Below are 21,007 nucleotides of genomic sequence, written 5' to 3'. Positions count from 1 at the left end.
GCCCCTCCCCCGCCCGCCGAGGGCGACCAGGCCTCCCGGCCCGACTGTTAGTTCTTTGTCCCTCGGTCGGGAGCCCACTTGTCCCGGCACTGCGGCCGTGGCCGCTCCAGGCGCCTTTTTTGTTTGTTTTGTTCCTCCTGTCCCGATATTTTGTCCCTTTCATCTGGTCACCCTACCCCGCCATGGGACTGGCCCTCGGCTAACGCCCTTCCCCCGCTGCCTCTCCCCCCACGGGACTGGACCCCGGCCAGCGCCCTTCCCCCGCTGCCTCTCCCCCCACGGGACTGGACCCCGGCCAGCGCCCTTCCCCCGCTGCCTCTCCCCCCACGGGACTGGACCCCGGCCAGCGCCCTTTCCCCGCTGCCTCTCCCCCCACGGGACTGGACCCCGGCCAGCGCCCTTCCCCCGCTGCCTCTCCCCCCACGGGACTGGACCCCGGCCAGCGCCCTTCCCCCGCTGCCTCTCCCCCCACGGGACTGGACCCCGGCCAGCGCCCTTCCCCCGCTGCCTCTCCCCCCACGGGACTGGACCCCGGCCAGCGCCCTTCCCCCGCTGCCTCTCCCCCCACGGGACTGGACCCCGGCCAGCGCCCTTCCCCCGCTGCCTCTCCCCCCACGGGACTGGACCCCGGCCAGCGCCCTTCCCCCGCTGCCTCTCCCCCCACGGGACTGGACCCCGGCCAGCGCCCTTCCCCCGCTGCCTCTCCCCCCACGGGACTGGACCCCGGCCAGCGCCCTTCCCCCGCTGCCTCTCCCCCCACGGGACTGGACCCCGGCCAGCGCCCTTCCCCCGCTGCCTCTCCCCCCACGGGACTGGACCCCGGCCAGCGCCCTTCCCCCGCTGCCTCTCCCCCCACGGGACTGGACCCCGGCCAGCGCCCTTCCCCCGCTGCCTTCCCCCCCCCCACGGGACTGGACCCCGGCCAGCGCCCTTCCCCCGCTGCCTCTCCCCCCACGGGACTGGACCCCGGCCAGCGCCCTTCCCCTCTCTGCCTCTCCCCCCACGGGACTGGACCCCGGCCAGCGCCCTTCCCCTCTCTGCCTCTCCCCCCACGGGACTGGACCCCGGCCAGCGCCCTTTCCCCGCTGCCTCTCCCCCCCCCCACGGGACTGGACCCCGGCCAGCGCCCTTCCCCCGCTGCCTCTCCCCCCACGGGACTGGACCCCGGCCAGCGCCCTTCCCCTCTCTGCCTCTCCCCCCACGGGACTGGACCCCGGCCAGCGCCCTTCCCCCGCTGCCTCTCCCCCCACGGGACTGGACCCCGGCCAGCGCCCTTCCCCCGCTGCCTTCCCCCCCCCACGGGACTGGACCCCGGCCAGCGCCCTTCCCCCGCTGCCTCTCCCCCCACGGGACTGGACCCCGGCCAGCGCCCTTCCCCCGCTGCCTCTCCCCCCCCCCCACGGGACTGGACCCAGCCCCCGTTCCCCCTCCCCCATGGGACTGGACCTCGGCTGACACCGTTTCCCCCTCTGCCCCCCCATGGGACTGGACCCAGCCCCCGTTCCCCCCCCCCCACGGGACTGGACCCCGGCCAGCTCCCTTCCCCTCTCTGCCTCTCCCCCCATGGGTCTGGACCCAGCCCCCGTTCCCCCCCCACATAGGACTGGACCCCGGCCAGCGCCCTTCCCCTCTCTGCCTCTCCCCCCATGGGACTGGACCCAGCTCCCGTTCCCCCTCCCCCATGGGACTGGACCCTGGCCAGCGCCCTTCCCCTCTCTGCCCCCCCATGGGACTGGACCCAGCTCCCGTTCCCCCCCATGGGACTGGACCTTGGCCAGCGCCCTTCCCCTCTCTGCCCCACTGCCCATGGGACTGGACCTTGGCCAGCGCCCTTCCCCTCTCTGCCCCACAATGGGCTGCCGCATCCCCTGGATTGAAGTGGTTTCCATCATATGCAGGGTTTACAGTTTGGTTCAATGGCTCTCGGCACCCCCACTGTACAGATTGTCTAGGCAGGTGGGGCAGGATGATGAGACAATGAGAAGAAAACGTTTCCTGATCTCTTCTATGGTGTCGTATCCTGAGTATGCGCCTTGCCAGTCGTCTAATGCCTGAGTGCCTAAACTCTCATTAGGAGGCTGTAAAGTACTTAACACACATCTAGGTGTTATAGAAATAAAAACAATAAGCAGGACTAGCTTGGCAAACATATTTTATAACAAGTGATTCCTTATATCATTCCTCTTCCTCACCTTGAGAGAACTGTATTTTGTCAAGCTTTACTTTTCAATAACTAAAAAAAAAACCTTAAGCATTCACATTTTTATCACACTTACTACAAGGGCCTCTTACAATCTCAGGGAGATTCTTTATATTTACCTGCCTTTTTCCCTGCTTTACTTCCTTTTTTGAAAATTTGGAGAATTGTTTGCAATGTTGCAACATGTGTACTGCAGCTGTAAAGGATGCATTATTGAGTCAAATTATTGTCATGCCTTCACTGTTGATATTTTGCTTCTAGGTGCTGCTGAGGGAAGGAGAGAAAGCAGTTACATAACTATCTAGGTATGCAATGGTGCATATAGGGGACTTTCAGTTAGTGGAATTTCTGCTCAGTTCATCTGACTCCTGAAATGGAGGCCTTATCTATCTACAGAAGTTGCACTGCTGATTTAACCTAAAATGTTTTTAGACAAACCACCCTGTGTGGATGCTGATTTTTTGATTTAACTGTCTTTCTAATTGATTTATGCTAAACTGATCTGAGCCTGATTTAAACCAGTATCAGTGTGTCTACACACAGTCTTTGGCATCAGTTTAAGTAAACCAGTGTATAATTATCTTAAGTTATATTGATGCAATTTGTGTGTGTGGACAAGGCAGGCCTAGGGAACTGCCAGATTTCTTCCCTGTTGAACACTCCTAGGCATAACATTAGTCACTGGCTTTATCTTCACCATTCTCATTTGGAGGGTCCACACGACCCCACCCCAAGTTAGCCAGCACCTGAAATGTGTCGCATACTTGCCACTGATGCATGAAGGACCCAAAGCCATCAATTTCTGTGGAATTTAACCTTGTTGGTTTTTTTTAAGTTTCTTAGATTGTCAGCTTCTTCAGGGAAGACCAATCTCTTTGTTCTGTGTTTGTACAGCACCTAGCACAACAAGGTCCTGGTCTGTTACTGGGGTTCCTACATGCCACTGTAATACAAATAATCAACAATAATAATAATAGTCCTTATGGCTGCAAATAAAACTTTGTGACGTGTGACTGGAGCACCGTTATCTCCTTCAGTGTGTAGACAGTAGATAGTGCTGCTGCGGTTGCTGGCCTTCATGGCATTTTCAAGAAACAGCAGAATGAAATTAACAATACCCCAGTCAGTTTCATAGCTGCTGTCCAGATCCCTGTGTGCACCAGTTAAACTGACAAGAATGTTAGTTTTACTCTGCTGCTACTTGAGAAAGCTGTTATCACCAGCTGAGAGACATCAGAGCTTTTGCCCCTAGACCTTGCTAGCTCTCCCTTTCTCTTCCCTCTGACTCGTAGCTTTAGTTCTTTGGGTGGTACGTATCTGATCACTTGATCAAGTCCTATGTTTATGCCCTAGATTCACCTCTCTTTGTAGGATACACTGCTACACCCACCTTGCCTCCTTCACCTGAGGAATAGTATGCATATAATAAATCAGTATGCCGAAAAATACACAGCAGCCACATTTGTATAGATACCATATTTCTCTGCATAACTCACATACAGGTAACACAGGGTACAGTGTGCCCCTCATTCTTTCACATATCCACTGCTCATGTGAGGGGTTGAAGGGAACCAGGCCATGCAAGTTTCACTAGGACAACAGGGCTTGGCTGGCTTTCCCAAATCAAAGTTGGTTTATTGGAACATAGGACTTGCCACTCTGGATCTGTCCTGAGGCCCAGCTAGCCCAGTATCCCAGCACCAGCTGTTTCGGGGGAAGGGGGAGGTTCTGAGGAACTCGGTAGGAGGCACTAAGGAATGACCTGCTAACAGGCTGCATGTGTTCCTAAATCTGTGTCAGTAGCTGGCTAGAGCCTGAAGCCAGAAGATTATCTCCCTTACATGTTTTTACCCTACCTAATCCTACTGTAGATTGCCCATGTCAGCCTGCTAAGCTCTTGGCCTCAGTAATACTTGGTGGCAGTTGTGACAAAGTGAGAATTTTCTGTAATACTTTTATTGCTTCTATGTGTGCCTCAGTTTCCTTCTATATTGCATTGCTACCCCATGGAGGAAAAAGGGGTAGAGTCTGCTCTTGGGAACAGCACAGGACACAAGGCGGGGGCGTCGCTCTGATCCAGGACAGAACTCTGCGTCTCACCCCAGACTGCTTAGTTTCCTTCATAGCTTCTTCTGAGGGACGTTGCTTGAGGCTTTTTGAAAACTCCAAGTGAATTATGTCAACGGTTCTTCAACTACTCATTTGTTGACATACTCAAAGAATTCTAGTTTTAGCCTGTCTAGAATGAAAAACTAATGTATGTCATAATTATTTGTTAAGTAGTGTGCTCTCCTTGGTGTTCTGCAAATGGGAACTACACATGCATTTCAGATAGAGTGAAGATTACATGTAAAAACCTTCACTAATCGAGTGGAAAGGGTGAAAATTGGAGCACAGTGGTTGGAAAATGCCCAAACAAAAGTTGCTGTAGCAATATTAACTCAGCCAGATTGTACCTAATGGAGACTAATTTAGAGCATATATAGCCGGGATCGGCAACCTTTCAGACGTGGTGTGCCGAGTCTTCATTTAGTCACTCTAATTTAAGGTTTCGCCTGCCGGTAATACATTTTAACGTTTTTAGAAGGTCTCTCTCTATAAGTCTATATTATGTAACTAAACTAGTGTTGTATGGAAAGTAAACAAGGTTTTTAAAATGTTTAAGAAGCTTCATTTAAAATTAAAATGCAGATCTTATCAGTTTAGTGCAGTGGTTCTTAACCTGGGGTGCACGCACCCCCTGGGGGTGCGAGATGCCCTTTCTGGGGGTGCGAGACCTGCCTGATTTTTTTTAGAAGGTAAATCATGGAAAACACAAATTAAGCACAGGCACATAAGTACGACTACTTTGTTGCATCAAACCTATGTATTTATTAACATTATACATTTTTAACGATTACTGTAATATACAAAGTTTTTAGGCTAATTATAGTGTAATTTTTGATAAGGGGTGAGAGAACATATTTTGAGAACTCCAGACGGTCAGCAGGCTGAGCAGGGCCAGGTGTAGTGTATTAAATTGTTCCCCATAGGAATGTGCTACTTAGGGTGTACTACTTACGGCTGCCAGTCTTGATGCTCTGACTGGCACGGTAAGGTGCCAGGGAACAGGGGTGGTTGGATAGGCGTGGGAGTCCTGGGGGGCCAGTCAGGGGTTGGGGGAGTGGATAGAGGTCGGGGCAGACAGGGGACAGGAAGCAGGAGGGGTTGGATGGGTGGAGGGTTCTGAGGGGGGCAGTCAGCGGGCAGGGGTTCCCAGGAGGGGGTGGTCAGAGGACAAGGAGCGGGGGGAGGGGGAGGTTGGATGGGTCAGAGGTTATTAAGGGCGCAGTCAGGGGGCAGGAAGTGGGCCAGCTGTTTGTACTGTGGTGTAGTATATTAAATTTCTCCCCGTAGGAATGTGCTACTTACAGTGTACTACTTACGGCTGCCAGTCCTGGTGCTCTGCAAGTAGCACATTCCTACGGGGAGAAATTTAATACACTACACCTGCGGACAGAACCCCAGACTGGTGGGGGTCCTGGCCGCTGGCCCGGCTCAGCCTGCTGCTGGTCTAGGGTTCCGTTCACCCAGGCCGGCAGCGGGCTGAGCGGGGGCGTAGGCTGGGACCCTGGCTGGCAGCAGCGTGCCCGTAAAAATTGGCTCGTGTGCCAACCCCTGATATATAGCATTCTAACCAATCATATAAAATGCTCCCTCTGTAGGAAATGGTTGAGTTCCTCTTGCCTGGAAAAAACCCCACCTTTACTTTTCCTGATTGTTCTATGTATGTATGTATTTTTTGAGTTAGAATCATAGAATCATAGAATATCAGGGTTGGAAGGGACCCCAGAAGGTCATCTAGTCCAACCCCCTGCTCAAAGCAGGACCAATTCCCAGTTAAATCATCCCAGCCAGGGCTTTGTCAAGCCTGACCTTAAAAACCTCTAAGGAAGGAGATTCTACCACCTCCCTAGGTAACGCATTCCAGTGTTTCACCACCCTCTTAGTGAAAAAGTTTTTCCTAATATCCAATCTAAACCTCCCCCACTGCAACTTGAGACCATTACTCCTCGTTCTGTCATCTGCTACCATTGAGAACAGTCTAGAGCCATCCTCTTTGGAACCCCCTTTCAGGTAGTTGAAAGCAGCTATCAAATCCTCCCTCATTCTTCTCTTCTGCAGGCTAAACAATCCCAGCTCCCTCAGCCTCTCCTCATAACTCATGTGTTCCAGTCCCCTAATCATTTTTGTTGCCCTTCGCTGGACTCTCTCCAATTTATCCACATCCTTCTTGAAGTGTGGGGCCCAAAACTGGACACAGTACTCCAGATGAGGCCTCACCAATGTCGAATAGAGGGGAACGATCACGTCCCTCGATCTGCTCGCTATGCCCCTACTTATACATCCCAAAATGCCATTGGCCTTCTTGGCAACAAGGGCACACTGCTGACTCATATCCAGCTTCTCGTCCACTGTCACCCCTAGGTCCTTTTCCGCAGAAGAGTTGTGCAGCCTTGGAGTTGCATTGAGCTAGATGTTTGTACTTCTGTTTCTTGGAGTTTTAAAATCCTGTAAAAAAAAGCTGCGTTCCCAGCTATGACCCTGTGCAGTGAAAAGGCAGCTCTAGGCTGATCTATCTGTACAGAGTAGGAGAACACGTATTAGGGGAAGGGAAAAAACATTTTTAGTAAGATATTGGTTCGCGATTTCCCAGGAAAGACACAAACGAGAGGAAGCCTTTTAAAGACTGATTAAATCTGAACCTCTGAATCGGTGTGAGGAAGGGACCCTGCTGTCTCTGAGAGCTGCCCCTCATGATCCCCTCTCCTCTTCTCTCCCACCCCAGCAGCACCTCTTAAAGAGCTTGATCACCTCACCAGCAGGGCTGAGGTCAGCCTATCTCCCAGTTTTGCCTGGCTGAGTCTCTGAGACGTTCCCACTGTCCTTGACCAGATGCTGATGGGCCAGAGTGGCTGCTGCTCCCAGCTCTGCTCTCACTGTGGGAGACTAGAGGGGCTGCTTTCAGAGACAGCAGGGTCCTGCCCTCAGTTCACCCCAATTCCCAGGCTCAGATTCAATGGGTCTTTACGATTCCCTTGCTGTTGGGTCATTCCTGGGAAAGGTGCTGCTGATTCTGGCACTTTGCCTCTCTGCTCCTGCCCCTTGCCTTTTAGTTGCCATCTGCAGTGTCTCTGCATCTCCTCCCAGCAGATGTTTCCAGCTGCCAGTGAACTCTCTGGTCTGGATGCCCCTTATGGTTGTGCCTGCTAGGGGAATGCCAGCCCAGTGATTAATTAGGCAACAAGTCCTGTCCCCCCCCCCAGTATACCTGCTATCCGGGCATCACATGAGAAGGGCCCTGGGTTGCCAAATGCCAGTATGTTCACTGGCGAGCAAGGAAGGGCAATTCCTGGCCCAGTGAGGTCAATGGAAAAACGCCCACTGGCTTAAATGGGGTCGGGACTTCCAAGAGCATCTCCATAGGCGTCAGTAGCTTCATCTCCGGCTCCCAGTCATAGCTGAGCAGGTCTGATTCTGTCCAGCAGAGGGCACCGTGTATTTGCACACACCAGCCTCTTCAGCCACACTGCCGAGAACAGTGTGCGTCCCCTAAGGTGGGGGACGACGCAGAGAGACATTTGGGGGCACACAGCTGGGCCTGGGCCAGCCCCCACAAAAGGCAGGGAGGAAGAGCCCTTCCACTCCACCCTGAGCTCAGCTCTGCCTTCATTCCCTCTCCACCCCCAAGCCAGCTCCGCCCCCATCCCCAGTTCAGCCCCCAGCTCCGCCTTCAGCCCCAGCTCCTCTGCTGAGCCAACTGTGCAGTAATGTGGGGGTCAGGGGTGGTTTGTGGACAGATTCCATTACTGGCAGGACAGGAAAAGTTTGGGCACCACTGCCCTAGAAGCAGGGTGGTTCATACTCCCTGCCCCTGGAGCCCCAGCATGCTGCTGGCAGGATGTGGCTAACCGCTGTGAGCTTGGGGCGGGGGGCGGAAATCTGGCACAGGGTCACTGCTTACTCTGGGTCTCCCAGGAGGCAGCCAGTTCAGTGCACTTGGGGGCTGCTCTTGCCAATCAGAGGTGATGGAAGTCTCTCCCACCTGTGCTGCTCCCCCCAGGCCTAGGGTGGGTTCCTAACCCAGCAGGCCTGGCCTCCACAGACATAGCTCTGTCCTGCCCAGGCCATACCAGCATGCCCAGGACCTATCCTGTGTGGGCCATAAATGATATGTAATCAGATTGGACTCCTATGATGTATCAGGTGCATGCAGGATGCCTAACTTGGCTACTGACTCACTAAGGCTGTGTCTACACAGCAATGTAAGCCTAGGGTTAGTGGGACTTGGGTCAGCTGACCCACGTCAGGGAATCCTGGGCTGGAGTGACTACACTGGCTTTTAACCCTAGATTAAGAATTTCCTGACCCATGCTTGAGCCTAGGGTGCTGGCAGCCACACTGCAGTGCACATATCCAGAGCAAACTGTATCCCAGCATGCCTAATGCTCCCCCCATTGACACTCTAGGCCTAGGAACATGGTGCACTGTGGGAAAACTCTACTGTCTGTGTTCATGGGCCAGCTGGGCCACTATTCCTACCAAATGCCATTGACGTAAATGGTGTTATGTGCTGGGGAGGGGAGAAAAGATGGCTCATTTTGGCAGGAGGGCAGTGCTGCGGGGGTGGGGGGGGGGAGTGATCTTGAGTGCTATGTAGCGGAAGTCAGAATGGCATGATGGGAAAACAATGTAAGGCTGTGAGTAGGGTGGAGGGGGGCACAATGGCTTTGCAACATGGCTCCAGCTTATCCGGCTGCACTGAAACCCTGGATGCTCTGAGTGTGCATGTGCCAACCACAGCTCACGCCCCCTGCAGAGGAACGCCCCAGGTGGGACGTACACTGCATCAGAGACACCACACCTGGCTAATGTCCTGGGTGCAGAAGCAGCCCCCAGCGTGCAGCCGCTGGAGCCTTCTGACACCCACTTTACTGACAAGTCTCCCGAAGCAGCAACATGGTGACCCATGGGTCTGCCTAATAATCAAGGTCTTCAGTGCTAGGCACTCCCCCCTGGGAACCCCAGAACTAGCTACTTCCTTCCCTGCTCCACTCCGCCCAAGATGTGTGGCCCCAGCCCACATGACCCAGCTGGGGGGATCACTGCTCTCCTCCCAAAGATCCCCCGTCCCTTAAACACACACCCAGCCTGGCTGTTGCCGCTGCAGAGTGGCGAAGTGCATCCCCAGGGATTGGGGTGCAGTGTGCTCCAGCACCTGTGCTCCAGCACCTCCCCCTGCTCCCTTATCCCTGCCCCCACTGCACCCAGGAGCCTGCAAGGAAGCTTTGGGGCTGGCACTTAGCAACTTTGATCCCTGCTCCAGGCAAACTCTGGGCAGCAGCGAGCTGGAACAGGACGGGAGAGCAGGCAAACTCTGGGCTGGCTGCCTGCAGTGCACACTGCCCCCAGGAGCTGTGGGATAGATCCGGAGGACTCCCGGGACCTGAGTCAAGCCAGGCTGTGCACACAGGAAAGCACTAGGTCCCAGCTTAACTCAGCCTCAGTCCCTCCAGCCCTGCAGGGACCTGGGTCTGAGGCCTAGGTTAGCACAATTGCAGGGTGGATACAAGGAGGGGTTTGCCTTGAGCCCAGGCTCAGAGCTGGGCTTATCTGGCTGTGCAGACATACACTAAGTGGTCTTGGCCAAGCTGCTTCACCTCACTGGATCTCAGTTTCTCCATCTGTAAAATGGAGCTAATGATACCAGCTTTGGAAACCTCTATGAGGTGTATGGCTGGACACTATAACTGCTATTCCACCCAGAGCCCTGGCACAGTTTAAACTTCACACAGGTGCACCTGACAAGGCTGGGATAGGAGCTGTGTAGTCAATAGGATTTTAATATTTTCACTGGGTTTAAAGTGTCTGACCACCCTCCACCCTGCCCTCACAGAGCTCAACTCTAGGACCTTTGCAGGCAAAGGCTCTGAGTGGCTCTGGGGAAGAAAAGCACACGTACAACCGGTGGATGTGACAGTTATTGGAGTTTACCAAGCTTGCAATAGTTAAAAAGTACAACATTCAGAAATATAAAAATGTGACTTTCGCCATCTCCGAGGGCTGTCCACGGGCAGGGATTGGGCTGACATTGCAAAAGAGGCCACTTACGCCGGGGGAGGGGGAACTGTTTGCATAACACACAAAAATAGTTCACATTCTTTCATCTTGCCCATGGCTGGCCCACTTAGGACAAACAAGCCCTATATATCTATAGGGCTTACTTCCATCTTTGCTGCACAGAACCAGTCCGATAATTTTGTCTAAGTTCAATTGGGGGACATATGAGGAAACCCATCCCTAGCAATCCAATTAATTCCCTGCAGCGCTCCAGATCTGCAAAGTGACACTTCTTTCCTAAAAAGGAGGACTTGTGGCACCTTAGAGACTAACCAATTTATTTGAGCATGAGCTTTTGTGAGCTCCAGCCCACTTCATCGGATAGCTTTCGTGAGCTACTGCTCACTTCATCGGATGCATACTGTGGAAACTGCAGAAGACATTATATACACAGAGACCATGAAACAATACCTCCTCCCACCCCACTCTCCTGCTGGTAATAGCTTATCTAAAGTGATCACTCTCCTTACAATGTGTATGATAATCAAGGTGAGCCATTTCCAGCACAAATCCAGGTTTTCTCACCCCCCACCCCCATACACACACAAACTCACTCTCCTGCTGGTAATAATTCATCCAAACTGACCACTCTCCTTACAATGTGTATGATAATCAAGGTGGGCCATTTCCAGCATAAATCCAAGTTTAACCAGAACTAGGTGCAGACGTTGAACTTGGCAAAACAAGAGCCGCGTTCTCTGTTAAAGCATTGTGGGGGGGGATGCCCTGGCCCCACTGAAGTCTAGGGCAGACCTCCCAGTGACTTCACTAGAGCCAGGATTTCACCCACGGGTTTTTAAGGCCGGGATGCGGAGATTCAAACTTTTTGTTTTGTTTTGTTTTAAAAAAGTGAGTTTTTGATGGTGAAGAAAATCAAGGGAAGATTCTTTTCCTGAAGCAGCTATTTTCATTAGAAGCGCTTTGCAAAGTCCCTTCCTAGCAGGACATTTACAATCCAAGTGCTAAAAATCACACCTCAGTCACATCATACAAAGCCATTGCTAACTGCTGGGTGTAGCATCTTTTCCCTGAGCAATCGTGTACAATACTGTACAGGGTTATTGGCATTTTTTCTTGGCCATAAATTCCAGCAGTAGCTTCTCTTTAACTTTATGCAACTAAACATGTTATTTGTATACTGACCATTCAGATTTTACCCTGCAATATGCAACACTTCCCTAAGGACATGTTGCTTCTACTAAGGCTTACGTTTTTGCCTGGCCTAAAGCCAATTGAGGAATAAATGTCTATGGAAATGCTGAGGCATCTTATTACGCTCATTGTATAACAACTTTGCACAACCTGTTTGAGTTGTTCAAGGACTGGAACCCAGGTCATGCTGGTTTTCGCAGCCACAAATCCAGCTACTGGAACCGAGCAGGAGTATCAGATGACCTCAGACTACATTCGAATTGGTCAACAGCATGTTAATAGGGCAAAGGAATTGTTCTTCATTTGTTCCGCTGGCCAAGGGAGGGGACGCTGGCAGCAGAAGGGTTATGGCACATTCCCAGGTGGGTAGCAGTTCCAAGAGAAATCTGGGGTTCCCATCTCACCTGTTCTTCCTACGCCAGACACCACTTTGGAGATCCTGTTTGGGCAAAACCAAAATAAAATCGGGGCCTTAATTGGGGGCAGACATGGGCCTCAGCAGGATGCTGATCTGCTGCCAAAATCCTGCAAAATGCCACAGTTCAGTGCATGAGATTGAGATGAAGAGCAGAGGTTCTAAACTCTGCCCTGGAGGAGCCATCTGGCAAATCCAACTGGAAGATCCAGTGCTGTGTCTTTTGCCTTCCTTACAAGGTAGAGATATTAGGCATAGACCAATGGCTGGGCCACATTTCAAGCCTCGACCCATGCTGCTTGGACCCAGTCAACACAAATGAGACCAGGTAAATAAACCAGCTCCTTGGCAGTGGAGTCAGCAACCCTGTGAACAGCAGGAGCCCACAGCATGGTGACAGATCCAGCTGACTGATGTGTATGTAGTGACTCTTCGCTTGTCTTCTCAACATGGCTGTGATCACACATGGCACTTTATAACCCAGAAGGTGGTGCGCTTATTCAACAGAGCACAATGATTGGCTCGCCTCACTTCATGTGACGTAAGCAACTTTGTGAGTCACATTCCATGTCTCAGATACATAGGGGACAGAGATGGGAAGGTCCTTCTGGGCCACTGAATCCATCTCCAGGAACATGTGGGATGTGAATTCCAGAGAGAGGGGGTCTGTGATGGGAGACAGATACTACCGTGCAGCCGGGAGAATCTTCAGCCTCAGCGGCATCTGAAGTCTTTCCTGTGGAGACAGCAGGCTGAAGACTATTGGTGGCAGAGGCAGAAGAAACAACAGTGAAGCTTAGAAATTTTTATGATCTATTTTTCCTGAGTTTCTCAGCTCTGTTAACTACAGGCTGAAATTCTGCAAATCCATGACAACGGAAGGAGTAACATGTAATTAAAGAGACCAGAACTGGCAGCGTGAAGAGCTGAGCCTCCTGTAGAGCAAAGTACAAAGTCATCTTGGTAAAAATGGGCCAGTAACGCTTCTGCTGGGATAAAGGCAGAGCAAGGAGTAAACACAAAAGAGCCTGGTGCTTCTCCAGCAGGACTTCCCTAGTGAGGGAGAAGAGCCGGCTCTCCGCTCTGGGTGTGCTATGTTCCTAGGAAAGCAGTGGAGGTTCTAGGACTGGGTCTAAGAGTATAATTTTGCTCTACAGACTGGTTCCGCAAAGATGACTCTCTGGTGCTGCTTCAGTCAAATCAGAGTTGGGAGGAAACTGTCCAACACCAAATGCACGACACCCAGGTTTTGTCTGGTCTCATCTGGAACGGGCATCCCCCCTACTCCTCCCCATCCCCTGAACAGCCAGAATCCAGTTCAGGTTCTGATACAGCCACTCACGTGGGTTATTCCCTTCCCCAGAATGATGGGTCAGGCACCAATCCTCGCCTGCACCCCTGGGGCTCAGAACCATCTGCAGGTGTAGGCCATGCCAGGAGCACTGCTAGAGTGGACACCATCACCATGCTGTGTGGACCCCTCAGTTCGCAGGGGCCTGGAACTTGTCAGCTGCCGTGGGGCTGTTGCTGGGGATTGGAGCTCAGAGCTCTTGCCAGTGCTGGATTCAGCAGCCTATTCACCTGAGAGTGGCAGTGAAACCCGAGCCTGATCATAGCCCCTCCCCTGGGTCACGTGGCATCTTCCCATGCTGCAGGAACCCACCTGGCACTAAGGACACATGGCCCTGCCATTTTCACAGCCTGACTCCCCCACTTCCTCCCTGCTGAATGGGCACAACCCCAGCTCCCCTGCACTGGGTTTGGAGCCTGTTTTCCTGACACAGCCACAGGGGCCTGATTCTCCTCACACGGACACCTGGGTGATCCCGCCCAGGCCAGCACAGTCAGCTGGGTGCAATCCATTAAAGAGAGAACAGAAACAGGCCCACTGTGTCAATCACATACCACACCCCGTGTCAGAGAGGGACAGTTCATTCAACACAGGAGCCTGTGACACCAGCTTGGTTGCTTTTCCTGAGACACACCACATCATGAGAGCTCAGTCCAGGGCAGCTGCTGTGCCGGTGACAGCAGCAGCACCTTGCATGGTCAAGTACAGCAAGGAGAGGTAGCAAACGGTGATCGGTAAGCCAGGAAACTCTTCGGCATTAAATCTCCCAGCAGAGTGGGCTTTTAGCTTCATGTTACAACCCACAGGTGTTCAGGGTCTGAGGGCTGCCATAAAGCTAACGCCCACGCTCGCTGCAGAGTGTCCGTGGAGCGTCCACTTCACAGGGCCCTCCCCGTGATGCATGCTGTGCAGATGGAAACATCTGCTATCCCCTGGCCTGTCTGATAGGTGAATAGCCTGAGAACTCATGGAAAGGGCACAATTCTGAACAGATCCTGGGGGTGCTGAGGGAAGCAGGTCGAATGATTCATTGTGAATTTAGCCCTTTTTCTGGTTCAGAAGCAGTTCCTGGGTTTCTGGCCTTCACAAAGATTTCCAGCTGGGTTGTGAGCTCTTTTTACTGTGACTAGCCACTTGCTGTCATTCATGGGGTGTGACTGATCATTGAAGTCACATGGTATCATTTCAACTCTGACTGGATACCTGAAACTTTTAAAACAGAAGAATAACACCCACCACCTAACGTGACCTTCACCTGTGTTACTATCCAGACAAACCCCCACCTGTGCCAAAGTGCCACCAGGACTGGTGAGTGTCTTCCCGCATACCCCACTGGCATCCAAATCTTCACCAGCTGGCAATAACGGCCCCACAAACCCCAGCGCTTTCATCTGTGAAAATATCGCAGCTCTTTGCATTATTCAGCCAGCTCCGGTGCTAAGCGCCAGTGCTCCTGCTGGAATCAGCGTGACAGGATCAGGACCTTGAGTCACTGTCGTTCACTATGGTCTGCTGCAGGGTCCTCCTTGTACCAGATTCCAAAGGGAAGGCCACTCATGGCAGGGCATCACTCCAGGATATCCCATGCCAGTTTTGTCTCAGCCAGTCCTGGATGGGGGGTGGGGGGGGGAGCTGCTGGGGGTGTGCTCACTTGCTGCGATGAGTTCCGTTCGCCATGTGCAAAGGGTCACACACACCAGCACATTGGTATTTAGACAAATACAGAAGGAAGAAAAGTCCAGGGGGTTTTTTTTTCTCAAAAATCCTCCATTAAATGTCAAGTTCTTGTCCACCCATTAGTCATCAGCCAGCAACTACTAATTGCCCTGTATCCCTCAAGCCACGGTTTGATCATTAGGGATCTGGTAGGCGTGTATGGGACATGCAAAGTTCTTATTGGTGCCTCACACCCGGGGTCCTTCCGACCAAAATGTCCTGTCTTCCAGGGACCGTGTGTGATGCAAGCTCTGAGCCAAATGAGGTCTGGCCATGAAGTCAAGCAAGAAAACGTTTAGATAGAGAACCCCTGGATTTCAGTGGAGACCCTGCAAACTGGGATGGGTAAATGAGCAAGGCAAGACCTGCTGCTACCAGACTGGCTGGCAGGGGTTGGGAGCCCCCTGGTCAAGCCAGTTGTTCATGCTGTGGTTGTGAGACTCGCTTTCAAACACTGTCTATATTTTGTCTAGAGCAGGGCCTGAGAGGCCAGGGCAAGCCCCAGGGCTCTGGGCCTGGGGGATCAGGACTTTGCTTTTGGGCCACTCTCTAGTGTTTCCCTTTGGTGAATGCTGGACTCTGAATGGGGCTGTTTGTAGTGTGAATATCTGCCTGCCTTGCCCCACCCGCTGTTGGCCCACACTGTTCTGTGTGTGGATCGTGGATGGTGTCTCTGTGGGTACATCTACCCTGGAGCTGGAGAGGGAATTTCTAGCTCAGGCAGCCAGACCTGCGCTAGCTGGAATTGAGCAGGCACGCTAAAAATAGCAGTGTAGCCATGGCATCGGGCCTGGCAGGAGGGGCCAGCTATTTTGAGTACACTGCCAACTGAACCCTAGGCCAGGCTTTGGTGCCTGGCCCCTACTTGACACTGCGGCTGCGCGTAGACACTAACTTGGTCACTAACACCTTCTGACGTGCCTGCGGCCTGGCTGTGGGGAGCTCCTGGCAGTAGATTTGAGGGTTTACAGTACAATTGGCTAACGTGGCTAGGTTTGGGGGGTTTAATTCTTAACAATGGAAGGAAAGATTCCAAAGAAAAGCCCGGATATGGTCAGAGCCCGAAGTACTTCCCATCCCATTAGCACAACTGTAATGCGCCTGTTAGGACAATCAGATGGTCTCCCCCTTGTTGCTGGGGCTGCTAGTGGGAAGGTGCCAGGCACGGACATTGCACACAACATAGGCATGAAGGCTACTGCTGTGATTCCGTCCCCTCCAGGGCCGCGGTGCAGGGACAGCACAAGGTGAGCGCATGGCACTCCTTGTGGGAATGGAACCAACAATGGGTTTGCACAAGCGCCCCTGAAATGCTGCTGCTGAGCTGAGCTGGCCGAGCGTGGGGATCCCTGGAACTGGCTCTCTGGTTTGTGAGCCCTGAGCCCTATTCTCGGGGCTGGTTTGTTGCTTGTGACAATGCCCAAACCGGAGACCACTCCCAGGCTACCTGACGTGGCTTGACCTCGTTTGTGAGACTGGGCACCACCGAAGTCACATGGCAGTGTTTTTGCTCTCTGATTGGATGACTGAAACTATTTAGGCAGGCGACTCAGGAATCACACCATTTGCAGGGTGAATAAACCTTGGTGCTACAATCCCTGGGACATTGTATCCATGAAGCATTTCCCGAGTGCCTGGCCATTGCCAAATGTCTACCAACAACCGCCCCCCGTGTGACAGCTCTGCTTACACAAACAGCATCCTCAAAATTACCATGCAGAGTTGTGCTGCACCAGAATAAATAACCCTACCACAGCAGGTCAGCTCTGATTGCGTTGCCCCACTGATTTCTCATTCCTCACAAGTCCAGTCCTGCGCGCAGTCACATCATAGCGCGTGGACCTCAGCAGAGTCCTGGCTCCCACTACTTTCACCTGGCTTGTTTTTAGTTATTACTTGGATTAGCTGTGATGTGTAGTTCAGGGGCAGACCCAGCTCTGGTCTCTAGAGGGCTCAGTCTCTGGGCCTTTCCTAACTACTCATAGATTGCCAATGATGTCTGCTTTTCCTTCCTTTTGCCACTAGATGAAGCCAGAATAATTCACTGCTCGCGATGACCCCTGGCTACCAGAAGCTCTTTCTCGGTGGTGTGGCATCATCCTGGCCTGTCAGCAGGGAGTTCTCTCTGCATTCCCATAGCCTCACACACGTGTCCACTGTCTCTGCCTCTCTGCAAAGCATCATGCATAGCGAGTGCTATATAACCAGAACAAGGACATGATCATCCATTGCTGCCCACTCCTTCCGGGCGTCTCCCCAGGGCCTGGATCCCCCCAGCTGCTGCGCGGGGAATCAGACCCACCAGCTAGTTCCAGGGGCATGCTGAAGACTGGGGGCTGCCCTCAGATGAATGTGCTGCTGGCTCCTTCCATGCTGCAGTCACCCCCACCTCCTGCTGTGCGCTTCAGACAAGGAGCATGCCAGAGCCTGGCGGGGGGCTGATGGGAAGCAGACAGCTGCACCTTTGATCGTGGCACTGGCAGGTTGTTTCCCCCCACTTTTATTATTATGTTAAAAATATTAAGTGAACAGTCTGGGTGTCTTTGATCAGCGTGTTCCTGCGGCAGCAGCTCTTGGGACTGACAGGGAGTGAAGGGAATGCAGACTGGGGAAAGCATCTTGTTTGATAAAACATCAATACAGGCCTGTGGGACTCTGCAAGGGGCTGAGTCATCAGGAGCGCAGGGCGCTCGCAGAATCAGGCCCTGACTCAGCAATGCAAAGACTGCGCTTGGTGCTCATTTCAGTAGCTTTGCTTTAAAGCGAGCCATTCCCCCAAACCCACTGCTGATTCCCTTCCGCTAGAGTACCGCGGGGAGGGAGCTCACAGCGCAATGCCTGTGGGCGGGGGACCCTGACAGAAGCATTCACAGCAATCAATCTTGTGAAAGCCAGTTGTGATTTGGAAGCATTTGTATCCGACCCAGGTCTGCACAGCAGGAGGAAGCTCAGGGAGAGGGGAATTTGTTGTCTGAAAGCCAGGAATGGGGCCAGAGCAAACCCCCAACCCAACACCCCTCACCTTGGAGGGGTCTGAAATCCAGCTATGGCTAAGGCACCTCTCAGACAACCCAAAGCTGTCCAGCAGGGAGCAGGCCAGCCAGCCTGGGGGCTTGCAGTGCAAGTGCCAATGGGTGTAGGGCACTGTCTGCCTGTGTGGGAATGGAAGCAGGCCGGGGCCTCGGCTCTTCAGTGATTGTCACCGCATTCAAGGGGGGTTGGGCGGCTGTCAGGCAGCCTGTACATGACTCGCCCGGGATTTGTGCATCCTTGTCACATTAGCAGACACCCACTGTGTGTGTGTGACAAGTGTGCATGGCGCAGGATGGCCCAGCTGTGTGCACACACAATGCTCATGTGTCGCAGGGATGCGGCGCCTGGCTCAGCCCAGGTGTAACTCCACCGAACAGCAGCCTGCCTGCGTCCGAGGGACACACCAGAGCATAGGTAAAGTGCGTTTAGTGAGCAAGGTGACAGACTCCTCAGATATCCTAGAGGGAAGGAGAGCAGACCAGTGGGAGATAGCTGATCAATCAGATCAGATTGATAGGTAAGAGAGTTTGTCTTATGAAGGAAAATAAGCCATGCCTAGCACCTCCTGAGACACGGCTCGTATCTGACTCACAGGAGAGGAGTGGTGTTGTTCTTCAAGGCCAGCTACAATATGGTTTGGGCAGAACCCCTGGGGCTGGTCCCAGGGATGCTTGGTGTCTGGGCAGGGAAGGCCATGCCGTGGGTCCCTCCCGTGCTCAGTAGGACCCTAGACTCTCTAGACTGTCTCCAGCAGGGGCAGGAGGAACCAGGCTGTGAAGATTCCTGGTGAGGCTGAGTCCATGGCCTCCTACAATGCCCTTCAATCCTATGTCAGACACAGAGCCAGCGGAGGAGACACAAGCCGCTTTGCCAATGACTTGCCAAGTGCCTCTAGCTAAGTCGGTCCTTTCGATTTTCAGCAAGTTGCTTCAGCCTTCCCGTTTCCTTTGCAGAAAGGCACCTCCTTTCGTAGGTTAGCTGGGCCAAAGTCATCCTGAGCAGAATCCCAAGGACAGCCAGGCTACACCATGGATCAGTTTGCCCCAGGCACTTGCCATTTCAGGTCTTGGTCCTGCTAAGAGCATGTGGCCCCTTGTGCCCAGACAGATTCCCCCTGGGCTGAGCATACAGCACTCACGGCAGGGCTGGGCCTGGCCTTGGCTTGCTCCCTCTCTGAGCGTCAGTTCTGGATGTTCCTTCCTTTTGGCTGACAACAGGTCCATTTCTCTCCCTGCAGCATCGCCAGGGGCTGGCAGCTGGCATCGTGTGGACAGCACCGGTGGAAGCTCTCAGAAGAGCGTTAGAACCTGGCCAGGGAGTGACTGAGGGTCACTTTGGTTGAACAGTGCGTCTGGAGCATCTCAGTTCTTCCAAAGCAACCTACATTCTAACTGGCCCTTCTGTCTCTGCTGCCATCTGTTCAGCTCAACTCAGCACTGGGGTCTTTGTCCGGGGAAGGAAAATTACAAAGTCAAATGAAAGAGAAAAAACATCATCAACATTTCGCAGGATCAAAGCTATTTAAAGTACCACACGCTGAAGCGAATGAACAGTTTCAAGCTAGCTTCGTCGTGGGCACTGGGTTACAACTGGGGCTGAACTGGAGACCACTTGCAGAGCCCCAAAGAGCAGGAGGACAAGTCCCCACTTGTCATCAGACCCTGGGAAGCTGCTGGGCTGATGCAGGAAGGAATAGGAAGCCCACTGTCATCTGAGGATGGCCCTGCTCATGATGACCGATGTCTGCCTTCTCCATTCCACAGGCGTCTCCTTCCACTGTATCTCCGCTGGAAACGAGGCCAGGAGCCGACTGCACAGGGGTGCGGGCTCTGTAGTTAAGACATTTACCTTCCGTCTGCTGGAGTCCCCAGGGAGACACAAAAAAGATTTGCAAATTGCCAATAAAGAAAGGAAAAAATTACACAAATCCCAGCAGGACAGGATGTCCTCACAGCACCAGCCTGGTAGAGTGCAGCCCCTGCGGCTGGAGCTGGGCTTTGAAGAGCCAGCATAAAACTCCCAGCAATGCTGTCTCCACCCCTCCCTGGCCAGGATGAAGTCGGGGTGGTCAGGGCTGGGTTCTGGCACCGCTTGGGTTGTCTAACTCAGGAGCAAACTCCATCATGACCCGCCGAGCCAGTGGATTTGTGCTCTTAAGAAGCTCTGCTGCGGAGGTGCGAGTACCGGGACTGGCCTTGCTGCCTTTCTTCTGTAGCAGGGCCTTGAAGTCTTCATTCCGACTGGAGGCTCTGCCAGGGCCTCCTGTTGCTGGGGGGGACTCGCAGGCCGGGTGCCCGGCTGGGTTCTTCACCGGGGAGTGAGAATTCTGCCTGCTGCTGAAGGCATCCCCTGGCTCCTTCCAGCCCAGCAGCTTCCTCTTTGACCTAAAGACAAAAGAAGCCTGTGGTTGGCGTGGCTGTGGCGGTGTGTTCCAGATCCTGAGGCAGAGGTGCTCACAAAAGGGCATTCCCCACAACCCCCAGGCAGGCGGCTGCATCCCACCCATAACTGTGGTGAACGCCTGACCCCCAGATATGTGGCCGTGCCCTCACTGCGACCCGGAAATGTTCCATCCACTGGAAACTTACGTATAACAGCCAACAGCACGGCCAATCAGTGCAGAGAGATGCAGAACCCAGTTACTTCACTGAGCTCCATTGCACAACATCATCGAGAATAGGCCAAATTCACCCCTGGTGCCAGCCCCTGAAGTCAGTGGAGCTGCTTTAGGTAAGAATCTGGGCCAACACTGCCTGCAAAGGATTCTCAGGCCAGTGAGAGGTCCTGGCCTGGCAGCTCTGGACCCTGACCCTCTTCCCCTTGGAGTGAGGAGAGCAGAGGCAGAAGCAGGAAGTGCTATATTCTGCCATGGTGCCACCCTCCCGCTCGTCCCAGTGCCCAGACCAGGAGGGGAGGGGAGTTCAGCCTCCAGGGCACTTGGCACATCCAGTGTTTGGCCAGCAAGGGGGACAACTGGTGC

At 53.3% G+C, this 21,007-nt stretch overlaps 1 protein-coding gene across 6 annotated transcripts in view; it reads right to left on the bottom strand.

The window, feature by feature from the left end:
- Positions 1–10,208: 10,208 nt before the first annotated feature.
- NHSL2 (NHS like 2) overlaps positions 10,209–21,007 on the bottom strand; it is a 151,673-nt gene continuing 140,874 nt past the window's right edge. For all 6 annotated transcript variants that reach the window (XM_073360617.1, XM_073360618.1, XM_073360620.1 and 3 more), the window contains one exon: positions 10,209–20,411. In XM_073360617.1, the coding sequence (XP_073216718.1) occupies positions 20,096–20,411 (316 nt within the window). In that variant the 3' untranslated portion in view covers positions 10,209–20,095. The remainder of the gene's footprint in view (positions 20,412–21,007) is intronic.

This window comes from Lepidochelys kempii, chromosome 9 (assembly GCF_965140265.1).
Source record: "Lepidochelys kempii isolate rLepKem1 chromosome 9, rLepKem1.hap2, whole genome shotgun sequence".
NCBI lineage: Eukaryota > Metazoa > Chordata > Testudines > Cheloniidae > Lepidochelys > Lepidochelys kempii.
This window is presented reverse-complemented; position numbering and strand designations above follow the sequence as displayed.